The sequence below is a fragment of the Polistes dominula genome, unplaced genomic scaffold (genome assembly GCF_049000335.1).
Source record: "Polistes dominula isolate Pdom_NZ unplaced genomic scaffold, Pdom_raw_medaka contig_25, whole genome shotgun sequence".
Classification (NCBI taxonomy): Eukaryota; Metazoa; Arthropoda; class Insecta; order Hymenoptera; family Vespidae; genus Polistes; species Polistes dominula.
This window is the reverse complement of record NW_028301094.1, coordinates 2,782,667-2,810,522: the sequence shown is the minus strand read 5'-3', so window position 1 is coordinate 2,810,522 and position 27,856 is coordinate 2,782,667. Positions and strand designations below refer to the sequence as shown.

The 27,856-nt window shown below is 26.7% G+C and overlaps 6 protein-coding genes across 8 annotated transcripts; 4 read left to right on the top strand and 2 right to left on the bottom strand.

Moving 5' to 3' along the window:
• The first annotated feature begins 86 nt into the window (after window positions 1-86).
• On the top strand, window positions 87-2,833 carry Vsp37A (Vacuolar protein sorting 37A). Its single transcript, XM_015315796.2, has 5 exons — window positions 87-411; window positions 801-990; window positions 1,085-1,199; window positions 1,314-1,835; window positions 1,938-2,833. The coding sequence occupies exons 1-5, from the start codon at window positions 323-325 to the stop codon at window positions 2,282-2,284; spliced, it is 1,263 nt and encodes a 420-aa protein (XP_015171282.1). The 5' UTR covers window positions 87-322; the 3' UTR covers window positions 2,285-2,833.
• Window positions 2,834-3,104: 271 nt separating this feature from the next.
• Plod (procollagen lysyl hydroxylase) lies at window positions 3,105-12,154 on the bottom strand. The gene is given in 11 exon segments (XM_015315794.2): window positions 3,105-3,658; window positions 3,740-3,886; window positions 3,976-4,080; window positions 4,163-4,484; window positions 7,996-8,223; window positions 8,319-8,772; window positions 8,850-9,047; window positions 9,050-9,189; window positions 9,255-9,486; window positions 12,063-12,109; window positions 12,111-12,154. Coding segments are annotated over 11 exon segments (2,202 nt in total). The 3' UTR covers window positions 3,105-3,373.
• On the top strand, window positions 4,789-5,981 carry LOC107063744 (immunoglobulin domain-containing protein oig-4). Of its 2 annotated transcripts, XM_015315797.2 has the most exons (4): window positions 4,789-4,939; window positions 5,172-5,359; window positions 5,439-5,588; window positions 5,653-5,981. In XM_015315797.2, exons 2-4 carry the CDS (start codon window positions 5,177-5,179, stop codon window positions 5,809-5,811), a joined length of 492 nt encoding a protein of 163 aa, XP_015171283.1. In that variant the 5' UTR covers window positions 4,789-4,939; window positions 5,172-5,176; the 3' UTR covers window positions 5,812-5,981. The 2 variants fall into 2 exon arrangements, with proteins under 2 accessions (XP_015171283.1, XP_089032684.1); XM_089176558.1 differs by lacking the exon at window positions 4,789-4,939 and having other exon boundaries at window positions 5,158-5,359.
• LOC107063745 (immunoglobulin domain-containing protein oig-4) lies at window positions 6,675-7,918 on the top strand. Its single transcript, XM_015315799.2, has 4 exons — window positions 6,675-6,832; window positions 6,933-7,116; window positions 7,197-7,346; window positions 7,598-7,918. Exons 2-4 carry the CDS (start codon window positions 6,940-6,942, stop codon window positions 7,754-7,756), a joined length of 486 nt encoding a protein of 161 aa, XP_015171285.1. The 5' UTR covers window positions 6,675-6,832; window positions 6,933-6,939; the 3' UTR covers window positions 7,757-7,918.
• A 531-nt stretch (window positions 12,155-12,685) lies between the features above and the next one.
• TfIIA-L (transcription factor IIA L) lies at window positions 12,686-16,483 on the bottom strand. 2 transcript variants are annotated; one of them, XM_015315792.2, is made up of 8 exons: window positions 16,364-16,483; window positions 16,031-16,219; window positions 15,149-15,359; window positions 14,726-15,046; window positions 14,447-14,655; window positions 14,193-14,339; window positions 14,025-14,114; window positions 12,686-13,909 (listed from the first exon to the last, which is right to left on the bottom strand). In XM_015315792.2, the coding sequence occupies exons 2-8, from the start codon at window positions 16,052-16,054 to the stop codon at window positions 13,802-13,804; spliced, it is 1,110 nt and encodes a 369-aa protein (XP_015171278.1). In that variant the 5' UTR covers window positions 16,055-16,219; window positions 16,364-16,483; the 3' UTR covers window positions 12,686-13,801. The 2 variants fall into 2 exon arrangements, with proteins under 2 accessions (XP_015171278.1, XP_015171279.1); XM_015315793.2 differs by having other exon boundaries at window positions 16,031-16,371.
• A 721-nt stretch (window positions 16,484-17,204) lies between these two features.
• Window positions 17,205-22,538, top strand: Syngr (synaptogyrin). Its single transcript, XM_015315919.2, has 5 exons — window positions 17,205-17,365; window positions 18,019-18,242; window positions 18,382-18,529; window positions 18,645-18,969; window positions 19,061-22,538. Exons 1-4 carry the CDS (start codon window positions 17,264-17,266, stop codon window positions 18,840-18,842), a joined length of 672 nt encoding a protein of 223 aa, XP_015171405.1. The 5' UTR covers window positions 17,205-17,263; the 3' UTR covers window positions 18,843-18,969; window positions 19,061-22,538.
• Window positions 22,539-27,856: the final 5,318 nt, after the last annotated feature.

Sequence of the window (27,856 nt, the reverse complement as noted above, 5' to 3'; positions counted from 1 at the left end):
CATTAAATTTAATTGTCAAAATAAATGAGAAGTTTCGTGTTTCATCGACAGATGTCACGATTGTAGAAAATTGTAGTCTCTTCCGTATTCGTGATCTTTTACAAATGCATTCAATGATTTATTTGTTATAAATATGTATACGCGTCACTACATTGCAAAAATATATATTCGTATATGAGTACATACAGATATATGTTTCAGAGAATATTTCTCAGTTCCTACACAAACGTAGCGAGGTTAAACAGCTGTTTCTACTGGATGGTTGCATTGACAGGGAGATCGACAGTTAAGCGAATGATTTATCCAAAATTAGTTCTCTTAAATGATATCGCGAATATTCCGTGGAGAAAATGAAAATGTCGCTGTTAAGAGAAAACGTCAAATCGACACTTTGAAAATTTTTAACGACAAGTAAGATAATATACCTTTGTCGTAACCTCTTATTAACTTTACTTGTTAGGTGAAACATTTATAATATATAGACTATTATCTAATTATTAAGAAAATAATTAAATGAATAGATTATTTAAGTTATTCAAAAGTACAATGACATTACAGTGTTAAAAGACATCGTATATTGTACAGACAGCAGATTTAGTTATATATTTATTAGTTTTGCAATTTCATTGTATCTTGTCAAATTTAAATTGACAAAGTATAATAATTCTTGATATCTTGTATTCTATAATATTGCATTGTAGCTTAATATGGTTAAAAAAATGTTTTCAAGGTCGTATAAGTAATTCAGTGTTTGTTGTAATTTGTTTTAACTTTTTTTTTTATATATATATATATTTTAGTGTAGCAGAATTAAGAGAAGATGTGGAATATCAAGTACAGTTCAATGCTGGAGAAAGGCGTATGGCTATCATGGTTTCTTTGTCACCAGAGTTCCCGCTTGAAAAGCCAGTCCTTAGAGTTTCCCCTCCGATAAATCATCCTTGGTGTAATGAACACAGTGAAATCACTAGTGCACCAGGTTTACTTAATGTAAATTTTATTAATTTTATAAACAAATTTTATATTGAAATTTGTATTCATATCATTTGTTATAGCGAAATAAGTATTATTATACATTTTTTAGTTCACAGTGCATAGCGATCTTGGTCGTGTTGTTCAAGCTATTATTAGAGAATTCAGTAAAAATCCGCCTCAGGTAATAGAATATGTTTCACCTGGATCTGCCAAACCTCACAGAGGTACGTATGAGATTACTAAAAGATCCTTTTCTTATTTTATTTGATATTTTTCAAAGAATAAATTTGATTGAATTGATTTTTTAAAATGTGAACGATTAATTTATTTCATTGTAGACTTACAAGGAAGAAATTCACCATCCTACTCGCTTCAACAATATACAGATATTCCGCCTACTTCTTATAACTCGTATTATAATACACAGTTTCCACAGTATTCAACTTCCGGTACAAATCCTTGCATTTATAACTATAATAATACAAATTCTGGCAATACGTATGTCACAGATAACCAGTCAAAAACATTTGGTTCTGCATCACAACATTCAACATACATTTCATCTTCAAGAAGTAACACACTTCATAATGCCAGCCCTTCTCGATACACAACTAATCAACACAGGGCAACATACCTTACTTATACAAATACCAATTATCATCCAACGTTACCAAGCTGTGCACAAACAAAAGTTGTGCAAAGTTTTATATTCCCAGAATTAAATAATTTATCAAATGAGGAATTGAAAAAACTTAACGAAGATGAAGATAGGCAGGATGAATTTCTTGAAAAACATTCCCAATTAAAGGATATTAACACAGCTATTGAAGATACTATTGATTGGGTAGAAAAGACAGCAAGTATGTAATCAAATAAAACTTTAATAGTGTATTAGTATATAAGAAATAATAATAATAATAATAATAATAATATCTTTTGTAATATCTTTTTCTATCTTCTAGAAGCCAATGCAGCAAAGGAACCTGAATTAAAACAATTACAAGCTGATGTTACAGAAAAAATACAAACAGTAGCTGTATTAAAAGCTAAATATGACCAATTAATACAACGATACAATAAGTTGTCAGAAATTTTTACGCCAGATCAAATAAAAGAATGCCTAAGGCGAGCAGCCGATGAAAGTCATGAAGAGAGTGAAAAAATAGCAGAAGATTTTCTTAATGGAAAAGTTGATGTTGAGCGATTTCTTAGCACATATATTGAATGTCGGAAACTAGGGCAAGCAAGAAGAACTAAGGAAGAAAAATTGGCGCATCAATTAAACGAATTGAAACGAGCTGGTTATTAAGTTAATATATAATCATTTTTTCTATGAGACGAACAAATTGTAAATAATCTCTAGATAAATTAAATAATAATTTCAATTCGAATAACAATCTTATATTTATCAAATATTAATATCTATAATTATTAGAGCACTCGCTGGCAGAGAGAGATATAAGATTTTTATAACATATAATTATTTGCATTACTGCCTGTTAAACACTATTTCTTGAATTAATTTAAACTGGTAGCATTCCATAAAAAAACAAGGTGTAAAAAGATAGTAAATACAGAAGTTCACTAAATGTAAATTTGACAAATATTCTGCTGCAATGTACATTATGATGAAGGTATAAATTCAAACTAAATCCTTCAATATCTGCACTATAACATTATTCGATAATTCAATTACTTTAAAATGTACTTACCTTGATAAAAAAAAAAGATAAAAAAAATTAAGGAAAAGTTAATGGGCCATTGCATTATGCATGTTTCGTTTATATTTTTAAAGAAGCACTTTTTTTACTATGTAAATAAATGTGCAGAGATATGATTAAACCGATTTTTAACAATTTGCTACTCGTTGATATCAATCAACTTATTTTTCCTATGAAAGTTCCTAATAGAATCTCAGATTTTCATATATATTTCGCTACTTATTAACTATAGATTTTAAAGCTCAATAATGTTGTGATATGGAATGTTTTTTAATATTTCTATCGTGAGAAAATAGAATATGTTCCCAAAATACATTTTTATATAGCCATCATTGCTTTGATTTTAACTAGCGAATAAAATATGAAGGGGAAAACTTTATTATTATAAAGGAAAAAAAATAAACAGAGTTTAGCATTGTATATTACAATTTTGCATTTACGATTTGCATCAATCTGTATAAATGTTCAGTCATTATTATTATCATCAATGAAGTATGTTCATTTACAATTATGATACAACATTATAAAAATAATACATGAGTGATCTTGTATCGCAATTATATTATCAATCTAAAGTTAAAAGAACACATTTAATTGATATAATCACACGATATATAATTCTTTCGTGAGATTTATAAAATGTGAATGAAACTTATAGTTTCTTTATTTAAAACTTGTCATGGATCAACAAAAGAAATCATTATATAACGAGTACCCTTGGTTACTTTCAATCCTTCATGAAAGTGCGTCAGTCTTCCAGGATGCATCAACATCCAACCAGGTTTCGTACTGGTGACCGAACAATTATATCGGATAAATCTACATCCACCACCTTCATAGTCAATCCCAACTTCGTTAAGAGCAATATTAATTGTGTACGTTGAACTATCGTGATGCGGCCTTAATGACGGTTGTTCGTCTGGTCGATATCGAACAACGAAATTCATAAGGGCGCGCGGTGGCTGTTAAAAAAAATAAAACGTTTAAAACATTTTATATGATACAAATCTATCTATTACTATTAAAATAACATAAAATCTTACGTCATGGTAGTATCCCGTGAATACTAGCTCTTGTAGAGGTCTAACATATTCTTTTAAGAAATATAACCATTGCTTTTCAAAATTAATTTGATTCATGTGAATATCACGAGTTGGTACATTCTCGTAACCACCTGATAATCTTGGATCCTATAGAAAAAAATATTATTTATCATTTTGTTTATTCATTCATTGTTTCTTTATTTTCTAATCATTTGTTTGGTCAGAGAAAAACTCACATGATTTGTACCGTCAGACCAATGACCATAAGTTTCTACGATATTGACCATTTCTTTAATAAATCGTCGATTGGCAATAGGAAACCAATAAACATCTGGACACGGCTAGAAAAAGAAGTAGAAGATAATATTAATATTTAAAATAAAGATGGTCAAATTATATAATAAATAATGCTATTATACATACCTGTAGAGGTTTATGATTCGGATCAAAGTTTAGAGTATAGTTTTCGTGAATGTATCTTTTCTCCCAATCGTATTTATTATCTAATATTTGATAGAAATCCGGATGTGTTAATTTAATATTGTAGGTATCTGGATCAACCAAATGTCCAAAATCTAATCTGTTACTAACATACATATGAATGTAACGTTCTCTATTAACATATGCAAAAGACATATCTGGGTCCAAATCGTCAATTGAATAAGAGGGACGTGTTATTTTGTTCTTTATAAGTGTAGCATTGATCAAATAACAATTACTAATGAATGGTACATTCCACAAACCCCTGGAACATAATAAATTCAAATATGTTACATTTTAGATCATTAAATATTTTTTTTAATATCTGCGGGATGATGTTCTTTAAAAGATGAAGAGAAAAAATAGTATTTGAAGATTGCTTTAAAAGTCTTTTGTCGTCAGTAGAAAAGCTTTATATCACACGTTTAAATATCTCGCAGGGTTGTTTGGTACTCGCGCGAAGTAATTGCCACGTGTTGTTTTTCAGAGGTCATCGTTTAAATGTTTTGTACCGTAGTCAATCTGCTACTGTGATTGCTTGATGAGCATACTGGCAATGGGTTATGCATAATTATCCAATTGAGATTCATAACTGTGTCTCTGGTGACTGCGTGCCCATCATACGTGGACCATTTGTATTTTAGGCTGTAGGGTCAGGCGGATCTGATCTTTGAGTTTTACTTTTTCAATAGTGAAAAGAAGTTGTTCTTTGAATACTCGGTAAGAGAAATCCGCATAATGATATTTCTAATATGATAACAAATTAAAAAGCTTATACCATACATATTCAACGGGAAAAAATCAAATCTCGAATAGTTGAGTGTGTGTTGAGGTAAAAAAATCCAAAAAATATACGCGCAAAGAACAAGGCGATAAAAAAAATAATTTTAAAAATGGATCGTTGTATTTGAACAAAATGATAAGAAAATGTAGAAAAGATCATTGATTTTAGGTCAAATGACCAGATACAGGTTTCTTTCGTTGTTGCTGTTAGCAACTTTGGTGGTGAATGCGAATGCAGCGAAGGCTGGAGGCTCTCGAGGACCTAGCAGAAGTCGAACAAGAATGCATGGATCTAGGATGCCTATACTTATACTACATCGAAATCCTGCAAGTGCACGCTATTACGAAAACAAAGATGTAAGTTTGATATAACATGAGTGACGAAAAATACAAAGAGAGAGGGAGTATATTTTTAATCAACAATTCTGTTATGTAGGGTGCAAGAATTATCGAAGCATCTCACTTTGAATCAGATTATATATTAGGAAGAAAGATCACTTTCTCGTGTGTAGCCACGGGAATTCCAAGACCTGAGATTACTTGGCTCAAAGATGGTATAGAAGTTTATCATCACGAATTTTTCCAAGTAAGTAGAACTTCTCTTTTCATTTCATTCATGCTCATATAGAAATTGTTTGAATGATTTTTAGATACATGAAAGGGCAGTTGGAAATGATACAATTAGATCAAAGATGGAGATTGATCCTGCCACTCAAAAAGACGCTGGCTATTACGAATGTCAAGCTGATAATCAATATGCCGTTGATCATAGGGGTTTCAGAACAGATTACGTTATGATATCATATTAATAAATGCATATTTTCTTCTTACTTTTCAAATAATCAAATAACATTGTACGAATATGATAGAAACTTAACATGCACGTATAATAGCTGGAAATGTTATTGTAGCATGAAATGCAAGACTGACACTTATGTTACATGTAATCACATAAGAAAAAATTTCATTAACCATCTCAGTTTAACTTTGTTTCCTTTTCCTTAATAAATAAATAATATGAAATAAAAATATTCTATTATCTCTTATAATGTATTTTTATATTAAATTATAGGAAAAATTCATTTTATTTGTCTCAATAATCGAGAGTATATCATTTTAAAAATACAATGTCAAAGTTTATTAGATGATAGAGTTCAAGTACTCTTATCGTTAATATTTTTCACCATATAACGATATAAATGCAAATTCAGATGTCCCCTAGCTCTTTTTCATTAGGACATAATTGGCTTCCATAAGGGTGATAAGTTTGTAAAGTGAGGTATAAAGTATATCGAGAAATGTATCGTATCGTATTATGCGTAATAATACAAAATGAAATAAAACGGGTCATGCTGCTGAAATTTGAAAATAAAAAAAAAGGATGCTTTTCATGAAACATACAATTTTCTATAAAAGTATCATACTATTATAAATATATCTCTTTAATTTTAATATTTTATTTTTTTCTAATTAATTAATCTTAAATTAATACAAATCAATAAGAAAGAAACGTTTTCCTTAATGAAAATTTTTGGATGTATTAAACATTGAGAGAAAAGTAATTAGAAGAAATGCATTCAATGTTTATACATGAAACACGTATGAGTTAATGGTAACTGCAGCAAGTTCCATAATAGATAGGATAGGATACTAGGGGAGTAATGAGTAGGTGACTGTCAGTTGCATCGGAGTTCCGTGTGATCGTCGAACGTTGTACGCACACGGTGAATAAGTTTGACAAGTCCAAGGAAACGTTACGCAATTTCCAAAAAGTTTCATTTAATTACATGACTTGTGGTCTATTTAACTTTATTCGTAATTATCAAAGATGTACGTTGAAACGTTGATTAATTAATATTTGTTCTATTTTATTCAATCGTCTATAAAGATAATCATTGTTAAACTGATACGAAAAATTCTATTATTTCAGAATCATCATGCGACATTTAACATTTGTAATTCTTTTATTGACTATATTATTATTAAATTCACGCGAGAGTTTTGGCAGAAGAGGTCGTTCTAGAGCAAGAAGTAAGTCTCGTGTACAGATAGGTCTACCTATTACTGGAAAATATCGTGATACCGAGAGTGATCAGTATTATAATAACGATAATGTAAGGAACAACATTTTGTACGATTTTATAAAATACAAAAATAATTATTATTTTTATTAATGATTAACTTTCGTTTTCAGGGAGCAAAAATATTGCTTGCATCACATTTTGATTTTGAATACGTATTGGGACATAAAATAGCTTTCGTGTGTGTCGCACGTGGTAAACCGAGACCCCATATTACATGGTTCAAAGATGGAACTGAGATTTACAGTCATCTTTACCTACACGTTAGTAAAATTTGACACATCATTTTATTTACAATTATTAAATGTAGCAATTAATTCGGTGCACTTTAAATAAATGGTCTTAGGGTCCACATTATTCTATGGTCCATCTTTCAGGCAACTGACGAGTTCTTTAACAAAGATGTCAATGCCGATTTTGATACAGTAAATTTAACATCAAACCACCGAATTAATAGCTATACCTAATATAATATTTATCATTATCATTGATCTAATCTTTCATTTAACAATAGGTACACGAATGGCAAGTCGGTGCAGATAAAGTAAAATCTAAACTTGAGATTGATCCTGCTACTCAGATGGATGCGGGTGTTTATGAATGTACCGCCGATAATATGTACAGCATCGACCGGAGATCATTCAAGACTGATTTCTCCATTGCTTTTGATTAAAATTGAACGTAATATTCTAATGAGGTAAATCATAGGTTGATTTTTTATTAGACGGAAAACATTCCTAAACGATTAACTAGAAACGCAGCAGATAAATCTAGCGTATTATATATGAAAACGTAATAAAATGAAATAAATATAATAACGAAAAATAAAAAACAATTTAATCTATACAAATGAAACATTCGAATAACTTAATAGAAATATTATTTCGATTTATAGTAAAACATATAACTCACCTGCGTTCATTCTTGACAATTTCCATATAGTCAAAGCTCCGTGCATAAAATCCATCGTCTGTGATGGCTCCCCAAAAATTACTCCATGCTTTATATGGTCTTACAAGTAAAGGAGCAACGATGTTTCTCTGTTGTTCAACCAATAATTTCAAAGTATGTTCATTATCAAGATGGGCAATAGCGTCGATTGAAAAGTATCCATCACAGTTTTTCAACAAACAATAATCCCTGCATAAGAATTGATTGAATATTGTGTTAATGTTAAAAATATGAATCTATACATATGTAATATGTGTAAATGAAGTTAGTTTCGCAATTCTTACATTGCCAAATTTCTTGCTTGAACTTCATCTATATCGTTGTTTGGTAAAATTTGTTTAACAGCCAAATATTCATGTCCAATAGTATCGACGAATTCTTGTACAGTCTGCTCATGATATGAAACATCGTTGTAAATGAAAAGATGTAATTTAGATTTTGGATAGGTCTGTCGATAAACGGATAGTAAAAATTCTTCTAAAAATGGTACTGGTATATTTATGAACAATGCAATCAAAATAATAGGAAATTTATCAGGTTTGGTAATATCCAATTCAATGACATTGTCCCAACAATTTAAACATCCTTCTTCAGGACTCCAGGCACGTGCCAAATAATTTCCTAAGGAGTTAAGAGCTAGCTTACTGTAACCATTACCGTGTACTATCAAAGGTATTGTATTGTACACTGTATTTTGAAGATAAGCCTCTTGTCCCTTGAATATCAATTCGACGTCGGCTAAACAATGTAAGAGAAAGTATATAAATATCTCATCGAATAGTCATCGTTAAATATTTACTCAAGTTTACACATACCTACAGCACCATAAAGATTTTGAAATATTTCGGACTTATGATCAAGTTTAATCTTATGTTTTTCTCTCAAATCTTCGTTAAGGTAAATATTCGTGTAAAACAATTGATCGTCTTCATGATCCTCGAGTGTGGCAATGTTTAAAATGGCAAATACGTCGGAGGCGTAGCCCATAAAACCACCAGAGTTTAAATAACGTTTCCCCCAGTAACTTGTGGATATTTAGAAGCTAAATTCTGATCAGGCCAACAGAAACCTTCCGCTGAGAATAATATTCGTGCTTCGGTTTCCTTAAATTTCTCAACAATTTCGGAAATTTGAGCCAGGAATATAACGTCGTAACTGAGAAGATATATATATGTATGAATATATATTGATATAATTAATATCATTCACCATACATCTACCTGTCCGTAAAGATGATAATTCTGTCCCTATCATTTTGATAATTTTTTAGCGCATCTTTCAAAAGATTTATTTTGTATCCACCGCCTCGACTGGTTTTAACATTACCCCCTCTCCATTCTTTTCCTAAACCAAGAACCCTCACGTAGTCACGGAATCCGTAAACCTCCGTAGACCGGATATATCTCTTGAAACCATCAGTCTCGTTTGTAGCAACAGTGAAAATGAGAACATCTGAAATGATAACAATTTAATACTTATAGATACATATATATTATCATGTAGACCGAGATTTGAGAATATCAAGATTTACATGATGTTTGAACTTTGTTTATGTTCAAAATGTTAAATGTATAAATATAAACTCAAATATTTGTTCTTATGTTTTGATAAGCGACCAAGGTCCAAAAGTCGCTATACTAAGAAAAGAAAAACAATACAAAAATCAATATTATATTATTAATAGAATAACAATATTTAATTTTTCATTTCAATATTCCCCAATTACAGTGATTCTAAAAAAGTATAAGTCTGCGATGCCGCCATTTCACATACCTACTAACAATGTTTATAATTTCAATTTGATATAATTATATAAATATACTTTTGCCAATAATTATGATATTTAATTAATGTAAAATAAAAAGTTGTAAAAATTGATTTTATGATTTCTTTTAAAATATGAATAATTTTAACATAAATAAATAAATCATAATATTAATTCAGTAAATTTTTTAATTTACATTAACCCAAAATGTCATAATTACTGACATATATATGCATATACAAATAACATTTATGAAAATCAACTATTCATAAAATTAATATGATTTATGTTCAGTTTGAACGATGACGTCATAACCGATCGTAAAGTAGTGCCCAACATGAAAAACCGCAGAACGTTTAGCGAATGCAAAATGGTAAATGCATCTTTCTGACTATGATCTAGAAAGATTTATAGTATTTATGCATCGCACGTACTTTTTTCATATGTGATTTGTATCAACATTCGTCAATATTCTTTTGTACATTCTATTAATAAATTATAAACATTAAAATGGACGTAGGAAACATGGTAAAACATAGTTTTGTCCTCTTATAAGATAATTATACTGTGGAAGAATCTTTTCATATCGATGACATATAATAGCACTACTTTTTACTATACACGTTTCACGGAATAGTATGTTATATATATATATATATATATTTCAGTAAGATATGCTTCATTACGATTGCTGTAACCAACCCACGCATTTGAAATGGTGGGTTGTATAAAGAAAAAAGATAAATACTTACCGACAATGAAATACTTTTTTTTTCAATTGTGTAATTTTATATTATTTATTATAATATTATTACTATTATAAAATATAGTAATTAAAGATAAAAACAAATAAGCTAAATATATCGTAAATCTTGAAGATGATATTTAATCTTACGTTTTTAAAGTCACGTAGTATACTATTTCGAAATAAGCTACCATCGTTTCCGGTTGCCAGATGATAAAAATGTAACGAGATTCTAGAGAAAAAAAATTAATTTCAAATATATTTACAATAAAATATAATTTAAGAATGAAATAAATAGTTTGAGAACAATTAAGTTCAAACAAAATAGGTTGATCTCGTTGAGCCAATTAAATGTTACAATTACGATTAAGCCATGTTGCTTATTTGATGTTGATTTTATTTTTATTTATTGTTCAATTCCCGATAAATATAAAACAATATTTGGTGAAAGTAAAATAATTTAATAGTGAAATAAAGTATTTTATGTTGAAAAATCTTTGATATATACGAAAGTAATTGATAATAAAAACAAATTAGTTTCGATCGTACGATAATTTGGAAAGCGTAACGATAGATCGATAGAAAACAAAAAGACAATTGACGATAGATTTTATATCTATCGCTATTGCATTATTCCTTTTTTTTTACAGGTAAATAATTTATGACTGATCGAGAGAAAATTACATAATTGAGAAAACTTTCGTTTCTTTCAAAAGTTATTTGCGGTTAAAGAGAGATTACGTTATATCTTTGAGAAGTAAAGAAAAAGCGAATGTTATTTTATTCCTCATTTCTTCTTGTCACTTTCGTTTAATTTTTTTCATTAAATGAATGAACCGTAACATTATTTTTATCGAAAAAGAAACTTTCAATTTTAATTTTTGATCGTTGATCAATTTAATCAATGAATATTATATATGAGATATAATTATCATATATTATACGTAAAGTATACCTGTTGTTTTCCACAGAAAACAACACAAATATTTATGTAATTAATATTATATATATTTAATAATATATTTATATTATTATAAATTATTATATTAAATATATTATAATATTTATAATTATATATATATATATATATTTAACATAATTTTTTACATAGACAATATAACATTAGAATATATAGAAATTAAAATAAATTCGAAAAAATGTAAGTGCCTTTTAAATTTTTAATGAACTATTTTATTACTTTTTTGTAAATTTATTTAATAATTTATTTAAAAATACTTAAATATCTCTCTCTTTCTCAAAATAATACTATTACATTTTTCATACAATGAGTATATTCGTCATACAAAGCTAACAAGATAATAAACAGATAATAAACAAAAATAGGGTAAACAAATATTGAAAGTGAATGAACGATTAACAAATAAATTAAAAATATGAATAAAAATACAAACATATAGAAAAGGGAATATACGATAATAAAGGTAAAGTTTTAAATGATTAAATAAGCAATATATATTCATTTGTTATATTCTGTAATGTAAACATAAATGAGTTTACCATTAGATTCCAAGGAGTCCGTGTTCTCGCTGACCACGTGGTATGTAAAAAATGCTCAAGATCAAACACCATCCGATTCGTTTGATTTGCATTTTTAAAATGACAGATCAATGTAAAATCGCGATTAAAATCGTCGATTCTACTTGTTAGGCCCTTTTTAGGTAATGGTCACTTTTCGATCTTGACAACACAACTTGAACGATGCACCACGACTTCTCGAGCCCACAATTTCGATTGCTGCCTTTTACTAAGAGAATCGAGTTAAATGCTTTGAAGAAAGAGGACCGAAAGACCGGGTGGGTTGATTCTTCCTCTCTCTTTCTCGTTCTCTTTCTTTATTAGTTTGTACTACTCTTACTCCCACAGTTTTCGGAAGCATAAGCTACTATCCATGAAGAGGACGTTCGGCTTCACAAAGAGGCATATCTTTTCCATCCCGCGTAGAAATTTCGGCGTAGGAAAACCGCTTAACATTCCCGAGATGTATCTCGTGCGCGCTTTAATTTCTTCTTCTCATTCATGGTCACACACGATTACGCATTTTATATAACATCCTCCCGATATTTTCTTTTATTTTTAAACATTACATATTTCATTTTATTTTCTTTCTTTTTCATTAAAAATAATTTTGCTTATTTCATTGTTATTTATTATTATTTTTGTTGTTTTTCGTAGTCTCTTTGCTATTCTTTGTTAACCCTATCTGTCACTGTCAACAATGTCATTCGAAAAAAGTGAGGTTAACCGTAATCGTTACGCGCTCAAAACCAGTCTAATAAGAGCATTAACTGTTTATAATAATTACGGAAACATCCTGCTTTTATGATTTTCTTCTCGTTACTTGCCATAAGCTTTAATTATGTTGTGACAGGATGCATTTTGTTCCAGGGTCGTGATTCGAGGGTGCATGTTATCCGCTTTCGTTCAAAATGCATTACCGACTGTTTCAGGCAGTTATCGATATTAATATTATTGTTGTATATTGTTACTGACGTAATTCTTCTTGATCAATCAGATTTAATTTAAGAATTAAATGATCATTTTTATTTCGCAATTTAGTTAACTATAATAACAGTATAAGACACATTTATTTTCAAAAGCATCACATAATTAGCATCCCTTTACTTTATTTACAATTATTTTGTAATTATGTAAAAGTTTAATAATTATAGATCCTAGGGATATAAAGCAGCAAGAATAATGATTAAAATTCTTGATGCGATAATCATTAATACAACTAGTAATGTTAACTAAAATATTTCACTAAATACATTATTGATTGAACAATAATGTTTGTGTTGTAAAACGATATAAGAACAGCTGCTGTAACTTTCTTTATGAGGAATAGTACCACTAATAAAATAATACAATAATAAAATATTATAATAAATTTATAATAAACAACAGAAAATTATTTAAACTTTATATATAACTATTTTAAAATCTTTTTCTTAAATAAACAATATCAATAAATTGCCATTATATTAACTTTGATAATTACTAAAATATTAAAATATAAAAGATATAAAATCTAGATTTTTTACTTTCTCAGAGAGTTTAACCACTTTAATTTTAGATATAATAGTATTATTATGTGGTTTACTGCCTCATTATAGAATGTTTACAGCTTAATGTTGTCCATCAAGCACAACGTCACATGAACACATTACCAAGCTGTCCTTTTATAAAGTCTGTTAAAAATAAAACTGGACAACACAATATTCACATCATCTTCAAATCTACCATTCAGCATCTCCATTTGCCTTTTGGAACACATAATCCTTCCCACTTAAGTTCATTATGCCATCCTTAAGATAAAATTTCCATTTGTTTCTACTCCTTGTAATCTGAAAAGTAAAATATTTGTACAATCATACATAAACATTCCTGATGTAATGTTTCATTTACATTACAATGATTAAACTATCTTTCTTTAGGTATCTTAATAAAATAGAAATTTACTTTATCATATTGACAAACAACTACATTGTCTGTATCAAATAGGTCAGAAGGGTCATCATCCGTTACATCATCTTCAGAATTTAATGGTTCCTGTGAATGAAAAGAAATATAAGTTAAATATTTATTATCTTGGACTACTTTCAATTTTATAATAATTTTTTTAAGTACCTCTTCTCGTGCAGTGGCTTCATCATTTTCCTCTTCTTCCTTGTCATCAAGATCCTCATCGTCATCATCGTTATCCTCTTCCTCTTCTTCTTCGTCTTCATCTGAGGAATCACCTAATGCTCCATCTAATTGGGCTATGTTATTTTGCTAAAAAATAAGAAAAATAACTAATAATATATTTCTAAACTTCATGAATTATAATAATATTTACAAAATATTATAAATGTTTTTATAGATTTAAAAATTGTACTTACTTGACCTTGAACAGATCGTTGTGAAACAACATTATTTGTGTTTTGCGTTACAACTTGTAAGGGTTGATTAACCTGAATTGGTGACAATGTAGGATGACCCAGAAAAGTAGAATTTACATGCTGTTGTAATAATGTTCCAGCTACATCAGCTGGCAAACCCATTGCAGCACTAATTATAGGACCAGTTAAAATAGTGTGAAGTTGGTTGCCTTTAAACAAAATAATTTACTTTAGCTTACAAGAACATATGATATACAATAACTTCTGAACTCTATATACCTTGAATCGCAGATGCAGGAACTTGTATAGTTAATATACGTTGCTGAGAATCACGTGAACCAGGTTGTGGTGGTAAAGTAATTTGAATTGGCACTTGTCTATCAAGTACCGCAGGTGGAGTAGTCGTCACCACTTGTTGCACCGGTGCATTTTGGTGTTGTAATGGTGTACTTGAAGAATGTGATGTTTGTTGCTGTGATGGTTGTTGTTGATGTTGCTGTGATTGTTGCGGCTGTTGATGTTGCTGCTGCTGTTGTTGCGGTTGTGATTGCTGCGGTGTTGGTTGTTGTTGTTGTTGTTGCTGCTGCGATTGTTGTGAAACTGTATCAATAATATATGATTAGCAAAGATATATTATATAATTTTATCCTAAATTCTTATGTTAGTATAAAATATTTTGTAATTATATGTATGTCATTATACCTTTGCTACCAGGCACAGATTTATGTGTATTTAGCTGAGGAACTTGTGGTTCTTGTGGTTCTGGATTTAATTCCACTGCTTTACTTGACATTAATTTTGTTTCCCAAATTTGTTTCAATTCTAATAATACTTGTTCATCTACACCTTCATCTGAAAACGCTTCTCGAACTCCACCAATTACATCATCTATCACAGTGTTGTATAGTCTCAACTGTAAATAATATGTTAAAGTATTTTGTTATTTATAATAACAAAAATCAAAACAAAAGTTTTTTTTAAATGCATCAGTTTCGGTATATACAATTAATTAATAAAATTTGAAACAATAAATTAGTAAAGACTTTAAATCATATATATGTTCTATGTTTTCTACAGAAATACATACTTATAAAAAATATGATTTTAAATCTAATTTGTGTAATATTAATAACGTGAACGTTACTTAATGAATTTGTTATGCTATCTTAATCTCTATTAAATATTTAATAATTTATATAATAAATATTACGTTCTTTTTTCAAATGAAAACTAACAATTCTGAAGTATGAAAGTAAAGATTAAATAACTGTTTTGACATAAAAAGAAGAATATAATAATTGAATAGATGTTAAGTATTTCATACATTCCTAAGAACACAAAAAATACGATTAACCTAAAAGTTGTAATCGAGAGAAAGAGAATGATAAAAAACATTGAATAAAATATAAGTTGGAGAGGATTTCTCAAATTAGGTGACAAGTATATGAACCACGTGAACAATTTATTCCTTTACAACGTGGCTTCGCATAACCATGTCGAATTATTTCTTAGAACTAAAACGTACACGTTTCATTATTACAATCATATTTCTGTGGAGTTGTCATTGATTTCTCCTTTACTTACCACACTAGTTTGGCTGAGGGCCATTGCAGGATAATTCGTATTGTCTATCAGGCGAAAAACAATACCAATAATCCCAACTGATCTAACGACGATGCCCTCAGAAGCCGGACTGTTGCATCGCTCCCTGCTCTTTTATACTATCTGAACGTCTCCCATACCACCGTAACGTGACCGTAGTGGTCGACACAACTGCAAATCAAAATTGATAAAAAGTTTAATGGGTTTAATTTAAAGAATTTAATAATATACCAATTAAAAATATATATATATTTCAACAAGTTTAGTTATATTTAATTATTTATTATTTTATCAACATAAAATAATAAAAGGTACTTTATCAGTCGGTAATGTAGTCGTAACTTGACACGTGGCAAAAGTTTTACTTCAACTAATCATCTTTAATATATTACGTCATTAACTATGTCATATTTATATATATTGATGTATATGTATTTTTTTAAATATTACAAATAAAAATAAAGTCTACAAAACAAATGTATAACGATAATAATGAAGTGTTCAATAACGTATGTTATTTAAATTTTTTGTGGCGCCATTATCGGAAAAATCCTTTTATTTTACGAATGTTTTTATATATACTCTTTTATATTTACTGTTTAAAATTATAATTATTTATACCTTATGAGAAAAAATTGCTATTAATTAAATTATGTAATATAGTATATTTTACAAATTATAAAATCGATAATCACACGAAAGGTGTGTACAATAATTCTACGCCGTTCTACTATTATCTTCCGTTCCGTTCTATTATTGTCACCACCAATCAGATGTAAGTTCAATTAATTGTCGTATATTGATTGGTGAACTTGCAAAAATAATATTAACCAATCACTATTGAAATAGAAATTCATTTTTGAATTATACAAACAGATATGTAATTTTTGAAAGAATTATAAATAAATTCAATACGCGTAGTACTTGTGATATTAATAATTTTAAGTTTCATTTTTATTTTAATTATTTTGTATGCAATTAGTTAAATACCAAATTACAAATGTAGATATTAAACAACTTTATTTTTATTTTTTTTTACTTCTTTCTCCATTGTAAAATATTAATATTTGATTATTTAGGTAACTACTCATCGAATAAATTGGAGAGTTTACAATGATGGTTTAATAAAATATCGCACAAGAGGATGAGTATTGTGTGGCGCGTGCGTGGTGTCTTTCTTTGAAAGCTTTGAAATTTCACTTCAGTTGCATTAAGATGGACGGCGGCGGAGCGTACGGTGGAGGAAAGGCAGGAGCGCCTTTTGATCCGATTGCATTCATTCAAAGGCCTCTAGTTATTTTAAGGGCAGCATGCTTGGTAAGTTAAAGCATTATAACAAAATTTCATTTTCTTGAATGTTTCTTATTCTATAGCTCAATAGGTCGAACTAAATTTGAGATGGTAAATACATTGATTTTAAAAGAACTTGAGCCCCCACCCCTATCCATGATGGGGTTCTATTGATTTTTCGTGAATTCCAGCGGTACGCCCCATAATACAAGATTCTATGGGATTTTCAATTGAAATCCATCATAACTTCGATTGATCTGATATGTTTTAAAAATGTCGATTATAAATGTCCTTAATGAGATGATATTTTTAAATGGTCTTATTTAGTAGGTTGATTTTATTTAATGCCAAGTTATGCTTATGTACATTATCGACTAAATCAAAATTCTTGGCTTCTTAATCAAACCCGTTACATCGATTTTATCTTATAATAATATCATATCTATATAGGGATATGTCATTCTATCGATTTTATTCCATTTTGTTTTATCACTTCGATATATGAATAGGATATATGTGATAACAGTCATGTCATCTTATACTCTAACTTGGAATTATTTTAATATTAAATTATTTACGTATATATTTAAAGATTACAAATATTTTGCAAATATTAGAAAAGAATTAAAAAAAAGGTATAAAAAAGATAAATTTAATGAAGAAAGTTTAATGAATTTCAGCTCTTTGCTATAATAGTATTTGGGTGCATAAGCAGCAAGGGATACATTACAAAAGGAGACAAAGAGGTGTGCCTCTACAATGGCGACAATAATGCTTGTAATTATGGCATCGGAATAGGTGTTATAGCATTTTTAGCCAGTATTGGTTTCCTTGCTGGTGAATATCTGTTTGAACAAATGTCCTCTGTTAAAACTCGAAAACATTATGTCCTTTTAGATCTTGGGTAAGCTTAATCAATTATTTCCTAGAATTATTAAAATTGTTTATTAAATAACAAGTTGATAAAATGATACAATTGCTAATAAAATCTTTCATTGATTTGTAATCATTGATTTCACACGTATATATTCTATCTCTTTTAGTTTTTCGGGTTTTTGGGCATTTTTATATTTTGTCGGCTTCTGTTACCTAACAAATGCATGGAATAAATCACCAGCTTCAGAAGATGGGTACGGTGTTAATAATGTACAAGGAGCTATTGCATTTTCGTTTTTTTCAATTTTTTCTTGGGTAAGTTTTTCATTTACAATTTGTTATTCATCGTAAAGTGAAAATAATTTAATAGCATTAAATTTTCCATGACCCTTTTGGAAAATATGTATATATATATATTTTGTATATATAGATTGGCTGTGCCTGGTTTGCATTTCAAAGATTCAGACAAGGTATACAAGATGCAGCCTTTGCTCCAAGTTACGAAGCAGATCCTGTAGGTGGAACAGGATATACAAGTTATCCTGACGCTACAGATGCTGCTTATCAAGAACCACCTTTTGGTCAACAGCAGCGGGGAATGGGGGATTTTCAAGCCCCTGCTTATTAAATGTCATCCATAGTCATTACCGAAATATATTTTCACAAGATGCACAGCGAACTACCAACGAAGAAAAATGGATTAGATTAATCCATCCTGAAAACATACTGCTCTCTCTAGTTTGTTTTTCTCTGAGGTAATTTTATCTTCTGTTTTCTTTTTAGTAATATGAAAGAGTCATGTTACTTTCGGTATAATTTGATTCTTTTATTATTTATTTCTTACAGAAATGAGAAGAACTTTATTTGCTGATAGATCGCTGGGCAGCATTAATTGTAGAGTAAGTTTTCATGGCAGATGTAGAGGAAGCGTTATTTGTTAAACTGTGCTTCTTATTGTTGACCACTTGTAAGTTACACTTATTCATGCGCCCAATGACACAAAGAAACATTAGGTACATTCAAAATATGCCATTCGAGTTTCTAGGCACGAATTATGATGACCATTCATCAATTACAGAATTAAATATTAAATCTTGTAATGAATAAATATAGTAATTCCATAATGTCTAAGAAGTAGCACATGCACAGGTTATGTATATTTTAACATTGTGACGTGTTCATAGTAAACGCGGATATTAATAATGTGCATTGTGAGACTTTAATAATGTGTAGGTGTGATCTGATGTTGGAAAGAAAGCTCATGGTTTATTAAAATCATAGAGAAAAAAAATAATATATACTGTACAGTAATTTATTTATTTTTTTTTTTTTCAGTATATTCATTTGCTAGTCATTTGCAATCTCTTAGTATTATTTTGATAATATTTATGCAATATTTGTCATATGGCAATTGCTCTTTATCACCAGTTTACAAATATGAAGGTACTAAATGTATGATAACTTAAAAAGACTGGTGTTCTGGGTTGCAAGTTTAAAAAGAACAAAAAGTTTTTCTTTCATAAATTTCAATATTCATATTTAATATGACTTTTTCTCATATTGTATCTCAGTTATAGAAGCTTTAATAAATAGTATATGCTATATAATATATAAATACTTTAATTTTTATTTAAAAATATATGATTATATCTATAATATAATTTATTATATATTAAATGTAATTCTCCAAAGTATTCTAACATGTTTTCTATTGAAATTAATTATTTTATTGATTTGTTGAAAAATAACAATTATGATTATTGTCTCACCTATTTTCTAGAATACAAAAAAAAAAAAAAATTGATCTAAAAGCTACGAATTTATATTTAAATTGCATTTAAAAAGTTTATTTAAGATTGCCATATTTAATTTCTTTGAATATTGCAAACTTATCTAAAACATTTTCATTGAATAAAAAATAAATATTAAAATATTCGAAAGTGTGTGTGTATTTACATATGAAAGATAAATCTTAATTACTTTTTGTAGAAATGTTCACTTATATAAATGTGAGTAGAAATTCTATATCAAGTTGAAAACATGTTACAAAGAACTACAGATAAATTATTAACATACAAATGTATTACCATGCTCTCTTTCTTACTCTCAGAGTCATAATAAATAAAAAATGATTTCATTAACAACCAGTTCAGATTAAAAAAAAAAAAAATAATCTTGACAGATTGTAGTGAGTATTATTGAAATGTCTATTAAAAAAATGTAAAGGTATAAAAATGTCTGTGAAGATAGTATCAATAACTAAATAATTATTGTATTCTACTTAAATATAATGTAGTTACCTTGCATTCGATGCAATACTTAAGACGATGCGTCTGTGAAGATCTCAGTGTTTAGAGACAACTACTATCTAATCTATGATTTACTATACATAAAAAGTGATTAGTAATTATTTTATGTAAATCAAATGATTTTGTTAGTGCTGGTGATAGATATTGATAATCGAATCGCTTTATTGTGTTGTACAAAATTTTCTTAGACTTAAGCACAAGATCTACATTTTCTTTTCAATTAATGTAAAATGTGAATACACTTCACTGATCTATCTCAATAAGCAAAAAGGGAACAACCGAAAATATTGATTTCCTTTTTGTTAAAACATATCCGTTATATATTTATGATGATTATATTGATTATTAAGTAGTTTAATATTAATTGTATATTCCATATATGATTATTTTAAAATTATACCTTTAGTATTTTTTTGGGGGAATTATTCATTTAACAATTGTAAAATATTATTTTCCTTTCAATCTTTGGTATTTAGACGTGCGAAGTTTTTCTGCAAGGTGTATAGATTATAAGTTAATAGATCTGTTTTAATGATTCGGGCTATATGTAACAATTATGGTTAAACAATGTACTGTTTTGTATTGTGCTACATATTGAAAGAATATTGATAGCTATATACAAACCATGTCATTATAATTAGTAATAAATGTAAATTACACTCAATCTAGCTCTCTTTCTGAAATTAATCTCCAGAAAGACGTACAAGGAAATACTATACTTTATTATACCTGACAACGCTATATAACGCCTGTTCAATGTACTTAAATTGAAACGTTCTTTTGTACAAATTATTCTGACATAAATTTATCTTGAGATAATTGAAAAATAGGATCGTTATATATCCGAGCCAGCATTTTATGCTATATTAAAATATGAATAATACAAAATGCAGGAATATTGTAAATGATATCTTTTATTATTATATTTCACATATTAACTATTATCATTTTCGTGATTTTCTTTACATATGCATAAATGCTATACGGTTTCATAACATTTTGAGAAAAATACAAAGTAAATCATATGTGGGAGGTATGTATATCACTACTTACACTTCCTTATAATATATTATCTCTAAAGTTTGTGACGCACACTAAAATTTAAGCTTCTTCACAATGTATTATCATGTACATTAAACATAGGTAAAAGATTATTTGAATTTCTTATGAAATTCGTATATGGAATGAGATGCGTCATTAAACTATTAATGCTATGATTGCATTTTAAAGATATATACATACATATATATGTATATATGCACATCTTAAGAAGACAAATTAATATCTTTGAAACAATAACATCATCAATGTTAATATTATTTTTTATAAAATGAATTCTCTTTTGACCAATCCTTGCATCATTATTGAACAATAATTTACTTATGATTAGACAAATATACATACAAGATAAGATGAAGAGTTCAATAGTCGGTAAATAACGTTTATGGATGTAAATTATCGAAATTGTCATATTTTGTAGGAAAGATGGAACATCATTATTCAGTATTATTTTTATTTTAAACATTTCAATTTGTTGTTTATAACATTAATCATATTTTGGCTCTGTAACAAGCGTTATATCATATATATATATATATATATATATATACTTATTAAATTACAAATAAATGTTATAATATATTGTGTTAATCAAATAGTCAATCTTTTGACTCTTCGTTTGAGCTATAATGTTGTATGATCTAGGTAACTTCGTAATTATTTATAGAAAACATTAGCTGAAAAAGTATCTATAAATCAAACAGTAGTTTATAATATTCGAAAAATCATTTTTTGTTTGTTTGTTTTATTATTTAATTTAATATTTCAGGAAAAATGACAGTATATATAAAATTAGTATATATATTTTGAAATTTATGTTTCTATTAAATATATCAAATAAATATACTACGTTGAGACGTTTATAATAAAATTATTCATAGCTATCGAATAATATGTGCTTAAAAACACAAAATGCAATATTAATTTTGGCAAATAAAGGCGTAAGTTATATAATATATTTTAATTCTTATTTACATAAATAATTTATAAATCCTATGATTTTTTAATTTTATTTAGATTTTAATAATTTAAAAATTCTATTAATATTAAATTCTATAATATTTTTTTAGTTAATCATCATTAATCTCATCTTTCGTTCATGAGTTTATTAATTTGTAAGAAATATAAATTAAAAAAATTTCTTAATTGGTAATAATTCGTGACAAATTAGTGAAGAAAGATTAATTCATGTTTCATCAATATTTTTCATGAAAAACACACAATCGCTTTTTCGTAATATTAATTAATAATTAAAAGTTTCAATGATTAATAATAATTATGATTTAATGGATAATTATTATAATATTTTTATTTGAAACATATTAATAACATTTTTATTATAAGAAATAGAAAAAATTAATTCTAGTAAAAAAAATATTGTATCTTATAAAAGGTTCATACTTTTTTTATGATAAATTCCAAGTTAATGAACTTGTTTATTGAATCATATTATTTTTATGACGATATTAATACTTATTATTTCTTTTTTTTTTTTTTATTTAAACGTGTATACATTACATTAGCATAAAATTGATACTTCACATCATAGATTAGATCGATAAATATTTTTTTGTCTTATTATTATCTATTAGTAATATTTCCTGATAATAAAGAAAATTTGCATTTTGTAACAACTTCAAAGTTAATTGCAAAAGCAAAAAATCTAGAAATAGAAAACAAAAATTAACATGAAAATTATAAAAGAGATTATAATAATAGGAAAATGAAAATTCGAAAGAAAATTATTTCGAGGAAAAGAGTGTCACATTAAGAAAGAATAAACAAATAAATTAGAATTATTTATTTTCTGATTTTAACAAAGCTTATCATCAGTTATTTTTTTACTTTAATATTTATTTTCTGATTTTAATCAAATTTATTATCAGTTTTTTGATTTTAATATTTATTTTATGATTATAATTTTTAATGATATGTCTATTTACCATTTTATTTACATATTTATATAACTTTAATCTACGATAAATACTTTTACCTTCCACATTTTTCATCACCTTGATTAAAAGATTTTATTATTTAAATTTATATCTCAATTAAATCAAATTGAATCATTCATGTAAAATATTACGACATTGATATCGTTTCTAACAAAAACTCTTTGCTTTTCAGTTGGGTTTTCCAAAATCTACAACATTTTTTTTTAAAGATACTCATACATATTATTTTAACATTTTGACTATTAAAAATAATATAATTCGTTTTCCTATTTCAATTAAAAATTTGTTTTTATTATTAAAGAATAAATAAATAAAATTCTTATGACCAATCGAACTTGTTAGTGGCAACGGTTCTTTCTGGAAATGGTTTACAACCGGAAGAATTGTGAGATTACATCGAGAAATAATAATAAAAAAAAAAAAAAAACAAAAAAAAAAAGAATTTAAATTACATCGTAGATTTGATACTAGCAGTGAAAAAGGACATTTTGCATCGTCTTCTATTGCTTCGACCAACGATCCACGATTATGGTCTTCATGCGTATATCATACATACTTATACTTATCCATATATGTATATATACATACATGCATGCATGTATGTACATACAAAAGTATGTACAAGATACTTTTATATTTTCTCCTTGCGTCGTTTATTTCAAAGGAAGTTCTACGAACGAATCCGCAATTCAATTGCGGATGAGAAACCATATGTTATTTATTTTCATTAAAAGTCTCTCGAACTTTTACTTTTATTTTTGTATTTTTTATTTTTTTTATTATTTGATCGTTCGTAGGAAAGATAAACGTGAGACTGTTATGTCAAGGTTTGTATTTATTCTACGAAAAGAAAATATTTTTAATTATTTCGATCATATTTGTTATTTGGATCAAAACTATCATTTTTTATTATTCATTGATTTATGGCCATTGATTTATTTCATCAATTGGATCTATTATTTTTATTTTTATTTCTTTTCTTTTCTTTTCTTTTCTTGAGATATTTTTACATTTAAAATGAGTTTTTTTTTTTATAAATAATTAATTAATTAATTATATAAATTATTAATTAGAATCTATATATATATATATATATATATATATTTTATTATAAATTATAAATAAATGTATATTATAAATATATTATATATAGATTCTCGTATATATATATAACATATATTTATTATAAAAAATATATATATATATATATATATAATATTAATTTAATTATTAATTGATATTTTATTATAATTTAAATATTCATATATAATATTTTTAATATTTAATATATATTATATTATTTATAATATATATAATATATAAAAAAAAAAATATATATAATATTTATAATTTATAATAATTAAATTTATTAATTTATTATTAATTAATATATTATTATATTAATATTATATATATTTATTATAAATTATAAATAAATATATATTATAAATAAATTGCACACTAAACGAGAGAGTACCAATAGTTATATATATACAATATTATATAATATTAACATATAAATAAATATTGCTTATACTAAACAACAATTTCACATACAACAAATATAAAAATCTTATCTTATAAAATCTTATTATATATCGTTCTAATTAGAACGAATAAATTATATACTTAAAATAAAAAAATGAATTTCAACCTTCTTATATCATTTTTATTAATATGATTGTTTATTTATACAGTAAAATTACATTCTATGTTTATTTAGGTCATTAAATATATCATTTGTCTTGTTATTTGTTTACAAGATTAATCGATCCTTTTACGCATGAATAAAGCAAATTAATTCAACTTGTTTTTATTATAACATGAATAAATAATATTAATACTTTTTACATTGGTATAAAGTTTCACATTAATTTTATACACTTAATATAACACATGGAAATACAACAAAATTTCTAGTTTTTCACCTTTTACATTGATGATACGATAATTGGTAATGTTTGATAGTTTTTAGCGATTGATTAACAATGACCTCGATTTGTTGAACTTTCTTTTGCATCTTCTTCTCCTTTCTTTCCTCATTCTTTTTATTTTTTTTATCATTTTTACTGTTTTCTTTAAATAACATATTATTTTCGTAAAGTTTGAACGATTCAAACTTTTGAAAAATGGCTTTTAATTCTGACAAGATACACGCGATGAAAATATGTATTGACTTGTCACGACGTGTCATTTTTGTTCATTTCACTTTTGATTATGTTGTATGAATCAAGTATGTTTCCGGTAAGGTCAAAATCCGTTTATCGTCACGTATTAACCGCTGATATTGCATTCTTTAAACATTTGCAACTTTTCAAAATAAATCTTTCAAAATAAATATCAAGATATTATTATTATTATTATTATTATTATTATTATTATTATTACGAAAAAAGAAATAATTATTATTAATCAATCCCATTTATTTCGAAACGTTTCTTCCTTTCATCTTAATATATATATATATTAGGGTGGGTAAAAAAAATAAATAATTTTTTTTTTTACAAGTGACACAGAAAAATGGGTTGCTAGACACCTTAAAAAAATTCTCACCAAGTATGAGCTTTTAATTTTAATAGGAAGATCCACCGCATCGCAGCTTTTTATTTTTTTTTCAGTCCAATAGATTCATACCTCATTATTAATTGATTTTACAGAAAAATAATCTGAAAGAATTTTGTAGGAAATTTAATGCTCTACAAAAAAGGTATCTTATATTTTTTTTTCGTAAACTTCACCATTTGAATGTTATTGAAGATTTAAGTTTGATTATTTTAAGACAAATTTCATTTTTCTTTATGAATTTTATAACTCGACAATAAATGACTATTATAAAATGCGCAATACTAATTTTTGTAGGACATTTTTATTTATATATTTTATATTAATATTTTACTATATTATTTTTATTTTATTTTTTTATTATATTATTTTATTTAATTATTCATTAATATATTAATATTTTATTAAAATTTAAATAATTATAAATATATTTATATTTACATTTATATTTTTATTATTATATTATTATATAATATATATATAATTAATATATAATTATTTATATACACACAATATATATTATATATATGTATTTTTATATAATATATATTGTATATAAATATAAATATAAATATAAATATAAATATAAATATAAATATAAATATATTTATAATCATTTAATTTTTAATAAAAAATATATATATGTGTTTTTTTTTTGTAAATCATAAAAAGTTATTTTATTACGTCGTTATTTTAGTTTTTCCCTGTCTTCGATGACCTTATTTATGTCATTCAAAGTCACGTGTAATGCAAAACCAATGTTAAATAGTGCAGAATTGTTCTTTTTGTCTCTCTGTTTGTCATTCGATCACGTGGTTCGATTTAATATCAAAAATTTGAAATAAAAAAATAACGTCGAATAAACATTCAACCAATACCATGAATAACATTCAGACGTCGTCATTGTTCAGAACAATTTGTTTTTTAACTTTAGAGTTAACATATACTTATTGATCTTTTAAGAGCGTTATGTTCTTTTTACTTTCTTCGTATACACTTAACTCTTTTTCACCTTGTAATACCCATTTACCCCGAAAAAGTAAGGAGACCTTGTACTCATTGTGTGTACGATCCGGTCAATAAATATGCTCTTACGTCAATGTATAAAAAATCTTACAATGTTTGAAAGACAGTACTGTAATTATTATCAATGACGTTTATGTTTCTTCTGTTTTGTGATAAGTTTTTAAGAAAAGATGATCTATAATAAATTGACAATTGTATAATATTCATGTATGTACTTATAAATACATGTATATATGACAGTAGGAAAAGTCTTTATTATTTTTTTGATATAATATGTATTCATCTTAAACGGATTTAAACAAAAAAGAAAAAGGACTGTTGTTTAAATATATATGTCATATAGTATTGTATAACGTGTAATTTTCCTATTTACATGTCGCGAATATTCTGCGAATGAGGCGTAGAAAAATGTCATCGGTAAATGTGATCTTCGTTCTTGAAATTTGAACAGATCATCAATAAAAAGACGACTCATTCCAAAAAAAAAAAAGAAAAAAAAAAAGAAATTTTCTGATTATACATCGAATGAAGAATTTTGCAAATTTGTGCGAAATATAAATGAAACAATAAAAAAAAAAAAAAAGAAAAAAATTTGACGAGAGGAAAGATTAATGAATTTGTTCAGAGTAGTGAACAAGGCCAGGTTAAATGTATTCGGTTGAAATTTTAATATGTAATTATGAAGCAACAAGTTGTGTAGCATAATCGAGGGTTAACCTTTGGGCCTAACC